The 19,566-nt window shown below is 43.1% G+C and overlaps 1 protein-coding gene across 3 annotated transcripts in view; it reads right to left on the reverse strand.

Annotated features, from left to right (window-relative positions):
• Positions 1-19,566, reverse strand: part of LOC135200082 (origin recognition complex subunit 2-like) — a 46,384-nt gene that overhangs the window by 20,457 nt on the left and 6,361 nt on the right. For all 3 annotated transcript variants that reach the window (XM_064228382.1, XM_064228383.1, XM_064228384.1), the window contains exons 5-9: positions 17,385-17,671; positions 16,152-16,363; positions 13,931-14,063; positions 13,233-13,476; positions 5,218-5,368 (exon numbers count right to left, since the gene is read on the reverse strand). In XM_064228382.1, the coding sequence (XP_064084452.1) occupies positions 5,218-5,368; positions 13,233-13,476; positions 13,931-14,063; positions 16,152-16,363; positions 17,385-17,671 (1,027 nt within the window). The remainder of the gene's footprint in view (positions 1-5,217; positions 5,369-13,232; positions 13,477-13,930; positions 14,064-16,151; positions 16,364-17,384; positions 17,672-19,566) is intronic.

Consider the following 19,566-nt stretch of genomic DNA (forward strand, 5'->3'; position numbering starts at 1 on the left):
ACTCTTGTATCTTTTATTGTGGGCACTGCTAGTTTGTCCACATTTCTCAAATGCAGGAGAAAACTCAGCGATTTGGTTCACAGAGGTCGTGGAGGAGGAAATACCTTTCTTCCTACCACCATCTCCTGAAGACAGCCCACTTCGACCCGGATAAACTGCTCGAGAGGAAGCTCTTCTCGCATTGGCAATAGCCTCTGCCACTGATCTTGAAAAAACCTCTCGCTCTGGCCAACTTCTGATAGTCTGAACGCAGTCAGACTCAGAGCGGAGAGGTTTCCGTGGTACCTCTCGAAGTGGGGCCTGTTTGAGAAGATCGACTCTCTCTGGCAGGGTTCTCGGGAAGTCTACCAGAAGAGACATGACCTCCGTGAACCAATCGCTTGAGGGCCAAAAGGGGGCGATAGAGTCATTCTCGCTCTGGCGACGCCGCAAACTTCCTTGTTACCTCTCCTAAGAGTTTGAACGGGGGAAAAGGCGTACAAATCCATCCCCGTCCCAGTCCCATAGGATGGCATCTACGCTATTGCTTCCAGGGTCGAGAACGGAGAGCAATAAAATCGGAAGCCATCTTTCGTTTTCGAGGTTGCGAAAGAGGTCGACTAGCGGCCGTCACCACAACTTCCATAGCTCTTGACAAACTTCTAGATGTAGGGTCCATTCTGTGGGGAAGCATCTGATGTCGACGGCTTAAAAGATTCCGCTCGAACATTTGAATTCCTGAAATGAACCTTGTCAGGATCACTATGTTCTGAGCTTTCGCCCATAGAAGGATGTCTCTCGCTATCACGAACAGTGATCGAGTGTGTGTCTGCTTTTTTATGTAAGCGAGAGCCGTAGTGTTGTCCGAGTTGATCTGGACAACTCGGCCCACCAATCGTTCTTCGAAGAAACTGAAGAGCTAACCGAATAGCCTCCAATCTTTTAAGTTTATGTGCCAGGACCTCTGTTCCCCTCAAGAGGCCTGACACTTCCTCCTTTCCTAGTGTTGCTCCCCAGACCACCATGGAGGCGTCTGAGAACAACACTAGGTCGGGCTCAAAAGCTGAGGGAATCCCTCCGAGAGTTTGGTCGGATCTTGCCACCACTTCAGATGATCCTTGACCGTTTTTGAGATAATCAAAGTCGAGTCTAGATTTTGGTCTTTCCAGTTTTCTGCCATAAAAAACTGGAGTGGCCTGAGGTGCAAACCTCCCCAGGGAAACAAAATTCTCAGCGAAGAAATGGTTCCCAGCAGACTCATCCATTCCTTCGCCCGAGCATGTTTCTTTCCCTTAAGAAGGCTAAAACACTTTCTCTAAGCATTCTCTGCTGACGGTTCTTTGATGGGAAAAGCTTGAAAAGCGCTGAATCCATCTGAATCCCCAGATACGAGGACTGCGTGGGGATCAGATGGACTTCTCGTAATTTACTATAAGGCCCAGGGCCTTCGTCAGCTGTAATGTCGTCTGAAGGTCCTCCAGGCACCTTGACTTCGAAGGCGACTTGATTAGCCAGTCGTCCAGGTAGAGCGAGACTCTTATTTTCGATAGGTGAAGCCATCTCGCCACATTCCGCATGAGGAAAGTAAAAACCATCGGCGCCGTACTCAGACCGAAGCACAGAGCCCTGAACTGGAAGACCTGCCCTTTTAAGACGAACCTCAGGAACTTCCTTGATTGGGGATGGATCGGGACGTGGAAATAAGCGTCTTGAAGGTCCAATGACACCAATCCATCCCTGGTCTCAAGGCCCCTAGCACAGACTGAGAAGTTTCCATCCTGAATTTTTCTTTCTTTACAAAAATGTTCAGTCTGCTGACGTCTAGGACAGGTCTCCATCCCCCAGACTGCTTCGGAACCAGGAATAACCTGTGTAGAAGCCTGGGGAATCCAGCATCAGGACTTCCTCTACGGCCTTCTTTTCCAACATTTGATCTAGAAGGTCGAGTAAGATCGTTGCTTCTCTGACTGGTATGCGGGCGACAGGTCTATCGGTCTTCGTGCTCAAAGGAGGCGCAGAGAGGAAAGGGATCTTGTATCCTCTCTCGATCACATCTAGGGTCCAGGTGTCCGCCCCTATCGTCCTCCATGCCTGAGCAAATAAGGGTGATCTCGCACCTACAGGTGCCTGAAGGGCAGAAACGTCAATTTTTTCCCTTCTTGATAGAAGAGAATCTTACCTCTGAAGGACCCCCTTCCTCTCGAAGAACCTCTAGAGGAAGGTGCTCCACGAAAGGGCATAAATTTCTTCTTGGGTGCTGGAGCTGTTGAAGTAGAAGCCTGAGGAGTAGTCGTCCTGGAAGATTGAGTCAAGAGGTCCCTTGTTGCTTTTTTCTTGCAAGTTTACCGTCAGATCCTTAATCATGGACTGCGGAAATAGGTGCGTAGAGAAGGGGGCGAATAATAACTCCGCTTTCTGAGCGGGAGAAACTGCTTTCGCCGTAAAGCTACAATATAGAGCTCTCTTCTTTAGCATACCTGTAGCAAAATGAGATGCTAACTCATCAGAGCCATCCCTTACTGCTCTATCCATACAAGCTAATACACTCGAAAGCTCTTCCAGCGAAATCGAGTCTTGACTCCTCGATTGTACATCCAAAGCCCCGAGGCACCAATCTAAAAAGTTAAACACCTCTAGCGTCTTAAATAACCCCTTGAGGTGATGATCAGTCTCCGTCATTGTCCAGGAAACCTTAGCCGATGACAAATAAGACCTCCTTGGAGCGTTCCACCAAATTGGCGAAATCTCCTTGATAAGAAGACGGTGCTTTCAATCCTGCTTCTTCTCCTGTTTCGTACCAGATCCCAGCTCTCCCTTTCAGTCTAGATGGAAGGAAGTGCAAACGAAGTCTTCCCTTAACCTTCCTTGAATCCATCCAATCCTGGACTCTCTTGAACGCTCTCTTCGCAGAGAGCGAAGTGGCCATCTTAACGAAGCCAGGGGCCTTCCTGGCCTTCGGATGAGGCAAATTGTGAAGGTGGAGAGCAAGGAATTGGCGCTTGAAAATTATCTGGGAATAATTTCTTAAGTAAATCTGTCAACGTCTTATAGTCTGACGACGCTGACGCATTTGGTTCGTCATCATCAGTAGGGCAGCGATCACTAGACGAATCCTTCTCTCGGTCATCAGCTCCCTTCAAAGATCGCGATGACTTCGACACTTTAACATGAGAAACATCCTGACGTTCGGACTCAACTGTTGATCGTCCTGGAAGCGTCCCGATATGCAAGGCGCCGTGCGTTCTGAGAAGCGTCCTGCAGAGCGTCCTGATGTGTAGGACGCGTGCGTCCTGAAGAGCGTCAGCTCGAACGTCTTGCTGAGCGTCATGATGTGATGGACGCCGTGCGTCCTGAACAGCGTCAGCTCGAGCGTCTTGCTGAGCGTCATGATGTGTAGGACGCCGTGCGTCCTGAACAGCGTCAGTTGGAGCGTCTTGGCGAGCGTTCCGCGCGTCTTGAAAAAAAAGCGTCTTCTCGAGCGTCCTGGTAAGCGCTTCGTTGCTTACGACGGCCGAGCGTGATCATCAACATGCAAAGCTTGAACTTCCGATATTGATCCTTAGAGCGGTTCTCGGCCTTTTGACAAAGACGCTGGCCGCTTGTTGCGACAACTCACGTCTCTGTCAAATTCGTCTCTCCTAGACGCCCTTTCATGAGGAACGTAATCACGTTCTCTAATGCGTCGGCTACTAGAAGGAGACTCAAAGGCCGAAAAACGCGGAGTAGGAGCCGGGGGACTGCCTAGTTCTCTTAACAGGCAGCCACCTATCCTTCCTTCGATGACTAGTTTCTGCCTCCTTTCTCTCAAAAAGGAGGACTAACTGTCTCTGCATTTCCCAAAGCATTTTCCTTGAAGGGGGAAGTTCTCGATCAGGAGAAGGACTCATCCTGTGCGAGAAGATGGGCGAGGGGATGCCCTTTCCTTCAACTCAGGAACATGCTTAGAGCGACTTGGACGCTCGAAAGAGTCCTCCCCTGATGAAGTCTTGTTCCTTTTCTGTGGCGGAAAAGCTTCAAAATCTTCAGTGACGAAAATCTACGTAATAATCAGGAAGGACGTGAAGCGTCCTCTTCTCTGAAACCTCTCTTCAAGAGGGCGACAAGGGCGACGGCCGCTTGTGCGACACCTTGCGCCCCTGCCGCTCTCCCCCTGAGAGGTCTCGAGCGTCCCAACCTCGGCGAGGAGAGGAAGTCTCGGAAGAAGAGAAGCACTCTTTAAGTATTCGTGCCCGTGCACGAACACCGGCAGCCTGAGATTCGTCCTCAGTTTCTGCCGAAGGGACGTCAGACCGGTCATTAGATCCCGTAACCCTCCTTCGGCTTTCAGCTTGCCCTCTCCCTACGGCCTGGGAGTCCGCAGGGGCCTAGGCCTAGAGGCATTATGGGACGATTCTGACCCCCCTTCCACTACACTAGATGCACTAACACTTTTATCACAATTCACATTTGACTGTAGAGCAATCACTTTAGATTCCAAGGCGCGAATTGACTCCATGATCGTAAATAATACGCTTCCTTCTGCAGACACTTCTGATTGTTCGGGAGGCAATACAACAGGATCAGGTTGAATTACCTCTACAGGAGGATTTAATGGAGATACAATCTACCTTGACTTCTACTCACAGAAGCACTCCTAGAGGAAGACCTCCTGATTCTATCACGCTCAAGCTTTTTCACGTAAGAATCATATGCCTTCCATTCAATTTCAGTCAATTGCTCACACTCGATGCATCTATCATTCAACATACATACATGACTACGACATTTCGAGCACACTGAATGAGGGTGGTCTACCAAAGCTTTCGGCAAACCTCAAACCGTTTACATTCATGCACCTTACACACCCTGAAGCTAGCAGAGCTATATCCAGACATCGTAATCAAAGAAAGTCCAAAGCCAAAACCAAATCAAATCCAAATCTATCACGTATGCCAAGCCAACAAGCCAAATCAAAACCAAAAGTCAATCAGAATACTCAAGTTAGCACAAGAAGTTTCAAAATCCTAGGCGGGGTAGGTCTGTAAACAATTGTTTTACGACCGGCGACAGAGAAATCTGAATAGAGGGATGGGAATGATTCCTGATATCCGCCTCCCAGCGGCGGGAATGGGTACTAACCACCTGGCCGCCCCACTGCGTGTGCCGGGAGTTTTTGTTTTTTTGAAATTCTGTCGACGTCGGAGAATACAGTTATATATATATCTGACAGGTAAGTTTCATGAACAAAATATTACTTACTTGAAGACATGCACAAGAGAAGAGAGTGCCAGTGCACCAGATTGTTGAACAAGCAACGAATTTTCATATGACGTTTCTTCAGAATATGGGGAAAGGGTTGTAGCATCAAACCACAGAGCATTGTAACAGCTCATCTTTCCACTGTCAAATACTGAAAAATTGAAACTTACTTCAGCCTAATCAAAATATATGGGATTTTACAAGAGACTGTATGTACTGGTATATGGTAAAAAAATTTCCTTTATGACTAATTTTTCAGATCTTTAAAATGATAGTAGTATGCACAAACCAGCAAATAATCAGGATTATTTTCCTTTCCTTACAATTTAATGATTAAAAAGATCCAACAAATGTTGATTACTAAAGATCTACACTACAATGACTAAAGATCTACCCTTCAATGACACAGGTTACCACTGGGATCGTCAAGCTTTCTGAAAGGCAATTAATCAGGTTACATTATACAATAAAAAAAAAATTTAGGGAAGGAGAAAAAATGATATTGTAATGATACAATTAAGTTTGTTCATACTTACCTGGCAGATTATATATATAGCTGTATCTTCCGAATCCGACAGAAATTTAAATTTAAAAAACACTTACGACACAGCAGTGGGAGTCAGGTGGTTAGTACCCATTCCCGCCGCTGGAGGCGGGTATCAGGAATCATTCCCATTTTCTATTCATAATTTTTTATTTCCACTGTCTCCTGAGGGGAGGTGGGTGGGTACTTGATTATATATATCTGCCAGGTAAGTATGAACAAACTTAATTGTATCATTACAATATCATTTTGTTCATGAAACTTACCTGTCAGATATATATATAGCTGAATCCCACCTTTGGTGGTGGGAGTAGACAGAATAGAAGATTTTAGGAAACATATATATGCAGATAATTGATATCTTGATTCCTTACCTGTTAGCATAGCTGACTTCGTGGTTACTGCCGCGTAGTCTGCTTGTGGCTCTAAGAGTTGGCCAGAGGAGTAGGAGACCTATATAGCTGGTGCACTTCCAGATGATCTGTCAACAGGGGTGCCGAGACCACGACGTGACTAGACCATTGACCTATACAAATGAGGGCAACGAAGTAAAAACCAAACCACCTGGCGTAGCCTACCAAAAGTATCCCACATAGACTAAGCTAATGGAAGGGAGATCCGCCGCAGGCGGTCAACCCCACAACCATAACACAAGTTAAAAACTCCCCTAAACCATTAAAGGATAGGATGAGCGCTACCCTCCTGCCCCCAAAACAGTGTCTGCAGCGACGTATGGTCCGAGCGAGTAACAATTTTCGTATGTTGCTTTCACCTCCCGCAGGTAGTGTGAAGCGAACACGAATTGCTTCGCCAATAAGTGGCGCCCAAAATGTCTTTGATTGCCATATTTTTGTGAAAAAGCCACCGAAGTAGCAATAGCCCTCAACTCGTGGGCTTTCACTTTCAGAAGCTCCCAGTCACTTTCACTACACTTTTCATGGGCTTGTTCTTACCCCGTACTTCTTAAGAAGAACGCCAGTGCATTCTTCGACATCGGAAGATCTGGTTTTTTCACAGAGCACCACAAGTTCTCCGAAGAACCTCTGCATGCTCTGGTTCTCTGCAAATAAAACTTGAGAGCCCTGACAGGACACAGGACTCTCTCATCATTCCTGGTCCACTAGCTCCGACAACCCCTTGATCTCGAACGTTCTCGGCCAAGGGTTGGAAGGGTTTCTCGTTCTTTGCTAACGAACGTAGGACTTAAGGAACAAACTGCACTATGATCCTTGAACCCAATATGCTTGCTTATGACTTGAATTTCGCTAACCCTCTTCGCCGTCGCCAGAGCGGTTAGGAAAATGGTCTTCTTAGTAAGATTCCTAAGCGAGGCTAAATGGAGCGGTTCAAATTGACTCGACATGAGAAACTTCAGTACCACGTCTAAGTTCCACGATGGTACTTTAGGTTGGAGAACTTTCACAGTCTCAAATGATCTAATGAGATCATGAATGTCTCTATCATTCGCTAAGTCGAGTCCTCTATGTCTGAAGACCACAGAAGCACGCTTCTGTAGCCTTTAATCTGGGAACGGCTAGTTTCGCTTCTTTCCTAAGGTGAAGAAGGAAATCTGCTATCTGGCTCACAGAGGTTGAGGTGGAGGAAATGCCCTTCCGTTCTGCACCAACTTCTAAAGACAGCCCACTTTGATTGGTAAACTGCGATTGAGGAGGGCCTCCTTGCGGTGGCAATCGCCGTTGCCACAGGTCTTGAAAAACCCCTCGCTCTGGCCAACTTCTTGATAGTCTGAACGCAGTCAGACTCAGAGCGGGGAGGTTTTTGTGGGTACCTCTCGAAGTGGGGCTGTCTGAGTAGATCTTTCCTTAGGGGCAGAGTCCTCGGAAAGTCTACTAGGAAGGACATCACCTCCGTGAACCAGTCGGCCCGCTGGCCAGAAGGGGGCGATGAGGGTCATTCTCGCTCCTTCTGATGCAGCGAACTTCCTCATTACTTCCCCGAGGATTTTGAATGGGGGAAAAGCGTAATGTCTAGTCCCGACCAATTCCACAGGAGGGCGGTCTACTGCCACTGCTGGGCCCGGGTCCAGAACTGGGGAGCAATACAGCGGAAGTCTCTTCGTTCGGGAAGTTGCGAAAACGTCCACATGAGGACGTCCCCACAGCTTCCATAGCGCCTGGGCATACTTCCTGATGAAGGGTCCATTCCGTCGGCAGAAGCTGTCTTGTCGACTGGAGCAATGGTCCCGCTCGCACGTTTTCCCAAGCGCCTGACACAAACCTTGTCAGAATCGTGACGTTTTGCGGACTTCGCCCAAATCAGGATATTCCTCGCGATGACGAACAGAGAATGAGAGTGAGTTCCCCCCTGTTTCCTGAGGTATGCCAAGGCTGTGGTGTTGTCCGAGTTTATCTGAACCACTTTGCTGGAGACTTCCTCCTCGAAGAACCTTAGAGCGAGGTAAACCGCTGAGAGTTCTTTTAGGTTGATGTGCCAGGACACCTGTTCCCCTCTCCAGGTGCCTGACACTTCTCTCCCTCCCAGTGTTGCTCCCCAACCCGTGGAGGACGCGTCGGAGAACAACACTAGGTCGGGGTTCCGAAGCTTGAGCGAAAGTCCTTCCGCAAGCTTCTTTGGATCCAACCACCATTTGAGGTGCTTTTTCACTTCTTCCGTCAAAAACAAGACCTCTTCTAGATCCTGTTTGCGTGACCAATTGCTTGAGAGGAAGAACTGAAGTGGTCGGAGGTGCAACCTTCCCAGAGAAACAAACTTCTCCAGTGAGGAAATGGTCCCCCAGCAGACTCATCCATTCCCTCACCGAGCATGTTTCCTTCCTAGAAAGGCCGACACTTTGTCCAGGCATTGAAGTTGTCGCCCCTGGGACGGAAAAGCCCGAAAAGCCACTGAGTCCATCTGAATCCCCAGATAGACTAAGGATTGAGAAGGAGTCAGATGCGACTTCTCGAGATTCACCAGAAGTCCCAGGGACTTCGCTAACGACAGAGTCGTGTGAAGGTCCTTCAGACACCTGTCTTGCGATGAGGCTCGAATAAGCCAGTTCGTTCTAGGTAGAGAGAGATCCTTATTTCCGCAAGATGGAGCACCTCGCAACGTTCTTCATAAGAACGGTGAACACCATCGGCGCCGTGCTGAGACCGAAGCAGAGTGCCCTGAATTGGAAAATCTTCCCTTTCAGGACAAACCGCAGGTATTTCCTTGATCGGGGATGGATGGGACGTGAAAGTATGCGTCCTGAAGGTCTACGAGAACCATCCAATCCCCCGGTCTTAAAGCTGCAAGCACGGATTGAGGTGTCTCCATCTTGAACTTCTGCTTGGTAACGAAGCGATTTAGACTGCTGACATCCAGAACGGGGCGCCACCCCCCTGACTGCTTCGGCACTAGGAACAGACGGTTGTAAAACCCCGGAGAACTCCGGTCGAAGACCTGTTCCACTGCCTGCTTCTCGATCATTTGATCTAGTAGATCGTGAAGCAATTTCTTTGCTTTTCTCCCTGATACGACGGAGACAAATCCTTTGGTGTCGAAGACAGCGGGGGTAACATCAGGAAAGGAATTCTGTACCCCTTCTTGACGATGTCCAGAGACCAAGCGTCGGCACCTCTCTCTTCCCAAGCTTTCGCGAAATGTAGAAGCCTGGCTCCTACCGGTTGTCTGAAGGACTTCCCTCTCTCTTCTTGCTCTTGGAAGGAGCGGGAGTCTTGCCTCTGCTGAAAGAGCCTCTTCCTCGAGGGGCTGGCTTCGAGGAAGAAGCGGATCGAAAGGGCTTCGACTTCTTCAAAGCAGAGGACCCAGAAGACGAAGAAGTAGCAGGCTTCCTAGAAGACTGTGCCAGAAGGTCTTGAGTTGCTTTCTCCTGGAGACTAGCAGCTATGTCCTTTACCATAGACTGGGGGAAGAGATGTTCTGAGAAAGGAGCGAAAAGAAGATCCGCTTTTTGCGCTGGTGAGACCGACTTTGCAGTAAAATTGCAAAAAAGTGCTCTTTTCTTAAGCAGTCCCGTGCTGAAATGAGCAGCCAATTCCTCAGAACCATCCCTGACGGCCTTGTCCATGCAAGACAATACACTGGACAGCTCCCCCAGACTGATGGAATCAGAACTCCTGGACCTGGCATCCAATACTCCCAGGCACCAGTCAAGAAAATTAAAGACCTCTAGTGTCCTGAAGAGGCCTTTAAGGTGAAAGTCTAACTCGCTATGTGTCCACGAGACCTTCGAGGAAGACAAAAAAGATCTTCTGGTGGCATCTACAATGCTACCAAAGTCTCCTTGAGCTGAGGCTGGAAGCTTGACTCCGACGTTTTCTCCGTCTCATACCACATACCAGCTTTGCCACCGAGTCTTGAAGGTGGTAAAGCGAAAGAGGTCTTGCCCGAAGCTTTCCTCTTTTCCATCCAATCATGGACCTTTCTAAAAGCTTGCTTCGTAGAAAGCGACTTCTTCATTCTCACAAAGCCCGAGATCTTAGCAGCTTGGAAGACGAAAACTGAGAGGGAGGAGTACGTGGAGCTTCAGGTTGGAAAGTGTCTGCAAAGACTGACTGAAGTAAACGAGTCAAAACCTTGTAGTCCGTCGAAACTGGAGCCAACTGCTGTTCTTCGTCCACTTCGACGAAAGCGTCACTAACTTCCTCTTCAGACACTGGAGAAGTCGGAGGAAGTAAAGAAGAGTCCTGAGCTTTCTCAAAAGAGAAAGAAACGGCGAACAGGAAGAGTTCCCGCCTCCGCTTGTGCTTGCGGAAGTGGAAAACTGACGTCCGTAGGCGCGCGTTTGGCGTCCGAAGCCAATCTACTGGCGCCGACAGAAGCGCGCCTCAAACGCCGCAGGTGTACACCTGGCGTCCACTTGTGCGCGCTGAGCGTCCACTGGTGCGCGCCGAGCGTCCACTGATGCGCGCCGAGCGTCCACTGGTGCACCGCCGAGCGTCCACTAAAACTCTCTGAGCGTCACACTGGCGCTCGCGAAACTTGCACCGAGTCACGTTCGGCGTCCACTAAAGCGCGTTTGACTTTCACAGAAGCGCGCTCGGCATCTAAAGAAACTCGCTTCTTATCCACAAGCTTTCGTTAAGCAGCGGAAACAACCGCTTCACGAGAGCGAGAAACTAATTTCTCGCCTCCTCTAGAAAGTTGCTGGGGAGCAGAACGAACTCTAGAGGGAGACTCAAACGGAGAGAGAGACGAGCGAGGAGAGGGAGAGGGAGAACGCCTCGACCTCTTCACAGGAAGATTGTCATCCTTCTTACGGCGACGTGGAACAGTCTCTCTCGAAGGAAAAACATCTCGAAGTTGCTGCTGAAGAGACTGGAGAATCTTGCTTGTAGGTGAAGCCTCCTTTTCTGGGGAGGGGCTGATCCTGTGAGCAGGAGAGTGGCGAGGGGACGCCTTCTTGCTACTCCCAGGAACCGCCGCTTCACGCACCTTAGAGCGACTGCGGCGCTCGAAAGAAACATCTAGGGAAGATTCCGCCTCCGAATAATCCTTACGCTTCTTCTGCGGAGGAAAAGCAGCAAACGCACTATCAGGCGACGAGCAAAGTTCCGGAGAACAACTTGGACGTGAAGCGTCCCGAACGCGAGCCGTCCTTTCAGCGGACGTGATGCGGTATGAGAGCTCCACCCCTTGCGCGGGGAGGAAGCTTCAGAAGAAGAAAAGCACTCCTTGAGAAGACGTGCACGCGCACGCTCCTTGGCAGTCTGGGTATGTTCGTCAGAAGCTGCCGAAGGCACGCCAGATCGGTGGGGGTTCCTCGTAACCCTCCTTCGACTTTCGACATGCTCTCTCCCCGTAATCTGGGAGTCAAGCAGAGGTCTAGGTCTAGAGGCGGAATGAGGCCGATCTGACGCACCCTCCACTACACAAGGGGCACTTTCACTGCACTTCTCTTCACTTTTGCTCTCCAGAGCTAACACTTTTGATTCTAAGTTACGAATCGATTCAAGAATTAGCGATAATGTATTACCTTCTACCGACACTGTCTCAGGGGCCGGAGGCAACACTACAGGGGTAGGAGCATAATCTACAGAAGGAGGGTTAGCAGGAGAATAATTTAAATCTTGCCTACCTGAAACACTCCTGGAGGAAGACCTCCTTAACCTATCTCGCTCAAGTTTCTTAAGATAGGTTTCATACGCCTTCCATTCCGACTCTGTTAGTCTTTCACACTCCTTACAACGACTTTCAAACGTACATTCATTCCCCCTGCAAACTTTACATACAGAATGTGGGTCTACTGAAGCTTTCAGTAGCCTACCTCTACATTCAGACATGGAACAAAATCTAGCGCTAGCAGAACTAGACCCTGACATCTTGATCAAAGAAAAATAATTACCAAATTCAAATCAAACCAAAGTCAACGTGTGCCAAGCCACCGATCCAATTCAGATACCAAAGAAAAACCAAAAGGGATACTCAAGTAGCTAGTAAGTTTCCAAAATCTGGACGGAGGTGCTGCAAACAGGTGTTTCCAGCACCGGCGACAGAAAAATTATGAATAGAAAATGGGAATGATTCCTGATACCCGCCTCCCAGCGGCGGAAAATGGGTACTAACCACCTGACTCCCACTGCGTGTGTCGTAAGTGTTTAAATTTCTGTCGGATTCGGAAGAATACAGCTATATATATATCTGACAGGTAAGTTTCATGAACAAAATGTCCATTTATTAGAGAAAACACTTCAAGCTTACATAACAAAGAGTAAAGCGATGGACAAATTCATGACTGCATGTAGACCTAATTTTAGGTCTAAGTTATTATTATCAATAAATAATTTAACCAAACAACAAAGTTAAAAGTCCTAACTCTCACTGGGTTGAAGAGTTTCTTTGCTATGGTTATGTTAGATCTTATTTAATGTGACCTTAGATCTTATTTAATGTGATCTTTCTTGAATGAATAACAATGTAACACAGTACATACTGTACATATTATGCTGGTTGGAAACACAAACATTCAGTTTTCCTAAAATGATGTTTTACTACCCAAAAAAATACAATTGAAGCTCAAATCTGTAGAAGAAGCAGGCAGCATGCATGTCTTTTATACTATTACACCCTTTTTAATTACCAGATAATAACAAGAAAGAAAGTAAAAAGAAAAGTTGTCTTTCTTTCCAGTCTTATTATTCACTATCCAGTATGTTAAAAAATCTGTAACTAATCTAATTAATATCTATGGCTACCTAAAATTTGACCAGGGGCACTGAGCCTAAAAAAAATTCACTTTACGAGTTAATAGTGTAACAATCTTTAAACAAACTTCTCTCCCAACCAAATACTACTCAATTTCTTGAACTGCTCTATCTAATTTACACCATCCACGTAGCAGCAAATCTCTCTAGCCACCCCCATGACAGTCAAGGAATATGACGCAATGTCTATCAGAACTACTTTGTAATAATAAATACAGACCAAAAAAACTTTAAGACTGAAAAATCTTTAAGAACGAAAAATTTTTAAATATAGAAACCAAAGTAAAAGATAAACTTACTTAGAGGTGCATTAATATGGTCAATTGAAGCAATGAGATGGACCCGAGGTAAAGAAGCTAAGCTGGCAAAAGTAGTTTGCACCTTGTCTGACCTTAGCATTGGTCCATCCAAATTATGAACGACGATAAATAAGGGTTCTGCATTTGATGGCTCGTAAGCATTCTTGATAAATTCTAGCTGATCGTGGAAACTGTGGAAACTCCCAGTATGGTCTAAAATATCTTCTGTTATTGTGTTTAGTATCTGGAAAAGGCAATAAAAAACAATTGAAGTTGAAGATAACTTCATCTGCCTCAGGTTAAAAAAAGGAATACAATCATCATACAGATATGATGTGATAATTACTGTACAGTACAGTAAATGGCTGGGACATTCAAATCTATAACTTATGTAATGAGTTAATTATTAAATAAATGACAAACACGCAAATCCACTTTTATCATAGGCATCTGATTGCTGCTGGAATGTGGGCAATATGAATAAGAGAAAAGGGAAGGAGGTGCACGGTTTATGTTGTCCTCATAAATTTGAAAAGTTATCCAAAATCATTACAGTAATATTTCCATTTGTAAAAACATTTACTTTAATGACAGCATAGCATTCTTAGGTGGTGTATAAGTATAAATGCCAAAATCTACGAGAATTAAAAGTTTACTAATTTTCTCCTAAAAACAAGAAAAAATTAAAAAGTACTTACACTTTTTAAAGTTAATGAGGGGAAGAAGCCATTAACAACTATGTTATCAAAGTCACTTAAATACTGTTCCTGGAACTGACTGATCAAGAGTTTTTTGCTTCCAAGACCGTGCAAAAATATGCTGAAATTTTCACTGAAAAAAGCAAAAACACAACTGATTAACACGATGTTAGGAATAAGATTTAGCTGTAATACGTAATTCTATGAGCATAATGGAAACAAAAACTATGAACAAAGAGATAAAGGAGATACAGTATGAAAAATGAGCTAAAATGCATGTCTTGACAACATATCAACCTTAATATAATTATTCCAAAAACTGGTGATAAACTTAATTTAACACACATTAAAAACAAAATAAATCAATTACTTAAGCCCACTATATTATCTTGTCAGAAAATATACAAGTAAAGACTGAACTTTTCATCCCAGATTTGAAGACGCATTTTGTACTGGATAAGTAACATGACCCATATTTTCATTTTTTGTAGGTTAAGTTTTTTATTCAGTCATTTACAAATAATAAAATGCAGCATGAAAAATGGACAAATATCATAAAAAAATCTTTAATCATTCATTTTCTAACATCTACATTTCACCATTCTTAAATCATATTTTGCATGTCATCATTACAGAAAAATTCATGAGAAAAACATGAAAATTTAATACAATAATTTTTTATTACAGAATACAATGAGCCATCAAATTATTATTTCAAAAGTGAGAATAAATACATAAAATTTCAAAGTATGTACTCTGCATTTTTCCTGTGCATACAAACCAGCCTCTTTTATGTATGTATTTCTTAATGTAAGCTGAAAACAGTCATTGAAGCTTGGTAAAAAGGTGGTAAGCAGATGAAATGACTTACCTTAAACCATAGGCACAATTCCTGTCAACATCTGGGACTACATGGCATGGCTTAGGTAGGATTATGGTAAAAAGGTTGGGTTTGTCCAAGGATAATCTCACAACTAACTGGCAAGTTGAATCTATGTCCTGGTTTCCAGGAAGCCTATGCCTTCCTCATATCCCTCACAGGAGGTGTGGCTATCCATGAAGGCTTGGATGCAGTACCCTTTGGTGCTTCAGTCTTGAAGGAAACAGCATGGGGGGATCAAGGTGTCTGGATTGATGAAATGCCAATTCTCCACTGCTATCTCAAATATACTCTTATGCACCCGTTTCTTAACTTTACTCATACCATGAGCCATAATCTCTTCAACTACAATGAAGGACCAGATTGAGGCAGGTCGCCATGTTTGATACCAATCAGTATCTCATGTGCAGCATGACCACCAAAGGAGGATCAACAACACTGAGCTCCTTGGTGGGAAAAACAATAGGCTGAGTGGCTCAGAAAAGCCATATATGGGATATCAAGGAATGGCAATATCTTCTGGTACTACAATGATTTATCCATACCTGGAGCAGCCAACAAGGCAGGAGTAGGAGATGAAGCTATGAGCATTCACCAAGGTCTCAACTCAGGACACCTCAGCATGTGTGCAAATATCATCACTCAGGGAACAAGTCCTGACCTACCACATCCATGTGAGTTCTCCTCTCTCACTAAGCCCAAGGAGAGTAAGCAGAAAGCCATGAAGAGAAGAGTCAGTCATAAAGCAAGGATCAAAACAGGTTCAAAGGTGTCACTGGCAGAGTAATACAACAGCCCACCACCCACAAAAGGTACCAATGAATGTCTTTTCACCTTGCTCAGCTTCTTGCAGAATCTTTCCCACTGGGAGGAAGATCAGCAAGCAGACCCTTAACAAGGGGAATTAGGACTGCATCATACCAAAGTAGAACAAGCAAAAACAGTGGGGATCCAGACAAAGAGGACAGAAGGTAGTCATATCTACCAACGTATTTCCCACTTCTGTTGCATACTTTTCTTGCTCATATTCATGAAGAAACAAATAAAAGCCATTCACACTGAGAAAATCTGATTTCATTCCACAATCAGTCAGAGCACGCATCTTCTACCTAAAGATGGCCAAAGAGACAGTGCTGGCTTGCACCAGGTGAGTGGAGTTCCTCTCCCCTACTCACCTACCTTAAACCAATTAACCATTTTGTTAACATGCTTCAATAACTATTTCCAACTGGCACTGAGAAAAACTCCTACATAAAATGCAATGATTTTGTATTCCCACATGAACAAAAATGCATTAGCAATCAAATAATTGAGAAGCTTATTGTAAAAAAGTTTACTCACCAAAGGGAAATCATCCATTGAGAAAACATTTGAACATGACTCTCCACCAAGTTTTTCCGCTCCACTGGATGTGAAGCTGTCACATCACTAAGAAGCGTTTGTAGTGCCTCTGGAGATAATCTAGGAGTCTGAAGGTGATTAAGTGTATGGTCTGAAGTTGCAACTTTTTTTGCATCACTTTGATGTGAAAAATAATCTTCAGCTTTAGCAATCTGAAATATTCAGAGATAATGAGTTAAAAATCAAACATATTTACCTCTTTACAGTTGTATCCAATTTCCAAGTTATATACACTGAAATAATAAAACTTCCCTTAAAGTTTGGAAACTAACACTTTGAACACAAACATTTTGACTTATTCTCAATCTCACCTGAAAACTATAATTAGTGCACATTCACAACACTTGAACCTTCAAGAAAATGTATCTAAATCAATTCAAGCTTTCAAACCATATAAATAAAAAACATGGAGTGAAAGTTACACTTACCCAAATCTAACAACATTACCACTATGACACAGACATGTCATTTTCAGTAATTTCTAACATAACTCTGGCCTGATGACTGAAACGTCAACATTCAATTTAACTTATTATCATCAATTTATTCTTACTATCAACTTTGCTGTGATTTGCCCCACAGTTTACTGAGAAAAAATGCTCCATACCATATACACACTACATCTCTCTTCAATACTTACACTGATTCATACTACATAATTCAGTGTATCACAAGTAGCCGAACAAACAGTACTATACTCTAATCATTATATATATCAGAACATTCTTCCCACCTTAATTTCCCTAAAATAATATCTCATACTTAATAATAAAATGTTATTAACCATAGTATATTGAATATCCATTACTTATCATTTTAAATCATCTCCCCAAAGTTCACAAGATTATAGTATATACAGCTGTGTGTGGATAAAATCGATGTCTATAATGACTGTAATCTTTTTAACCTGCATTACATGAAAACACAAAATTCTCCAGTGTTTACAAGTCATACTATAATACATGCATTTGTAAACATTTCCTGGAAAGGGCTAAAGATTTTAAGAAAATCTCAGAAACTTTGGTCACCAACAGCAAGTGATTATAGTTAAGGTGAGTAAACTATGTGCAATAAAAAAAATGTACAGAAAAGTTTGCAATGCATGCTGTATATACATTTAATTAAAAGCTTTCAATTCTATCTCAGCAACTTACTACAAGACAACCAACTCACCATTTCAACATCTTTCACTTTTCTTCCTCGGCCAACCCTGGATGGAGTTCGTACCGGAGTTCCAGAGGGTACGGAAAGAGCGGGTCGTCTGGATGGGGTTAATGACAAACCTCTGTCATTTCTCAGTGGGATTCTCTTTGGAGTTCTTCCTGCTGCCCATGTATCATCATTTTCTTTATCCTGGTCAGAATCTTCACTTTCACTATCTTTATACTCACTATCATTTTCACTGTCCTCTTCTTCTGATGAGGAGGAACTTTCTTCCTTATATACTATTTTCTTTATATCTGTATACATAAAAATTATGAGAATAATAAAAATGAAGATATGAAATAAATCAATACATATGATAAGACCTTAAGAAACAATCTACCTTATTGAACGTCTAGATTATTGTCATCACTATTATCATTAACATTATTATTATTATTCTTAAGATGAACCCTATTCATATGGAACAACCCCACATGGACACCTCACTTGAAATTCAAGCGAATATGTAATGCATTACTACGCTAATGCAATTCAACTTGTATTTTGATATTTTATGTTTGTATTTATTTATTAATATATTAACCCTTAAACGCCGAAGCGGTAAAAAAAATGTCTCCCGTGTGCCGGAGACGTTTCAGAGTGAGCGCGGTAGCGGAAAAAAGATTTTTTTCAAAAAATCACAGCACGCTTAGTTTTCAAGATTAAGAGTTCATTTTTGGCTCCTTTTTTTGTCATTGCCTGAAGTTTAGTATGCAACCATCAGAAATGAAAAAAATTATCATTATCATATATAAATAATGCGATATATGATAGCGCGAAAACGAAATTTCATATATAATTGTATTTAAATCGCGCTGTGCGCAAAACGGTTAAAGGTAACAAGTTACTTTTTTTTTTGTAATGTACACTAAATTGCAATCATTTTGGTATATAACACATTGTAAAACAATAAAAGCAACACAGAGAAAATATTATCACAAAATAAAGCATGAATTCGTAACGCACGTACGTAAACAAATATTTTTTTCAAAAATTCACCATAAATCTAAATATTGTCCTAGAGACTTCCAATTTCTTTCAAAATGAAGACAAATGATTCAATATTACTATACTGTAAGAATATTAGCTTACAAATGCAGTTTTCGACCATATCTGAAGAGTTAAATTTGACCGAATGTCAAATTTTTTATATATATATTTTTTTATATGCAATTATTTCGGAAATAAGAAAAGCTACAACTTTTAAATATTTTTTGTTTTATTCTACATGAAATTGCGCACATTTTCATATATAAAACTCTATGTAATGCCTAATATGAAACGGAGCAAATATTCCGAGAATGGGACTCACGCATTTCCGAGATTTGTGGCGGAGAATCCGCGCGCGGAGGGAAGGAAAGTTTTTTTAAAAATTCACCATAAATTTAAATATTGTGCTAGAGACTTCGAATTTGTTTCACGATGAAGATAAATGACTGAATATTACTAGACTGTAAGAGTTTTATCTTACAATTGCGTTTTTTTCGGTCCGACCATTTGCGGTAGAGTCAAATTTGACCGAACGTGGTTTTTTTTTTCTATTTATCGTGATTTATATGCAAATATTTCAAAATGAGAAAAGCTACAACCTTCAACTATTTTTTTGTTGTATTATACATGAAATTGCGCACATTTTCATATATAAAACATTATGTAACGGCTAATTTAAAATGGTGCAAACATTACCACAATCGCACGTATGCTTTTATCGGAAGAGTTACCGCGCGGACGTAAAGAAAATGTTATTTTTTTCATAAATTCACCATAAATCGAAATATTGTGCTAGAGACTTCCAATTTGTTGCAAAATGAAGGTAAATACTTGAATATTACTAGAATATAAGCGTTTTAGCTTACAATTGCGTTTTTTTACCATTTCGGTAGAGTCAAAGTTGACCGAAGGTTGAAAATTTGTCACTTAACATTTTTTATGAAAATATTTCAAAATTGATAAAAGCTACAACCATGGGTTGTATTTAGTTGTATTGTGCATGAAATTGCGCATATTTTCATATATAAAACTTTATGTAACAGCTAATTTAAAATGGTGCAAACATTACCACAATCACATGTATGATTTTTTTCGGAAGAGTTACCGAGCGGACGTAAGGAAAAAGTTTTTTCATAAATTCACCATAAATCGAAATATT

Source organism: Macrobrachium nipponense, chromosome 26, assembly GCF_015104395.2.
Source record: "Macrobrachium nipponense isolate FS-2020 chromosome 26, ASM1510439v2, whole genome shotgun sequence".
NCBI lineage: Eukaryota > Metazoa > Arthropoda > Malacostraca > Decapoda > Palaemonidae > Macrobrachium > Macrobrachium nipponense.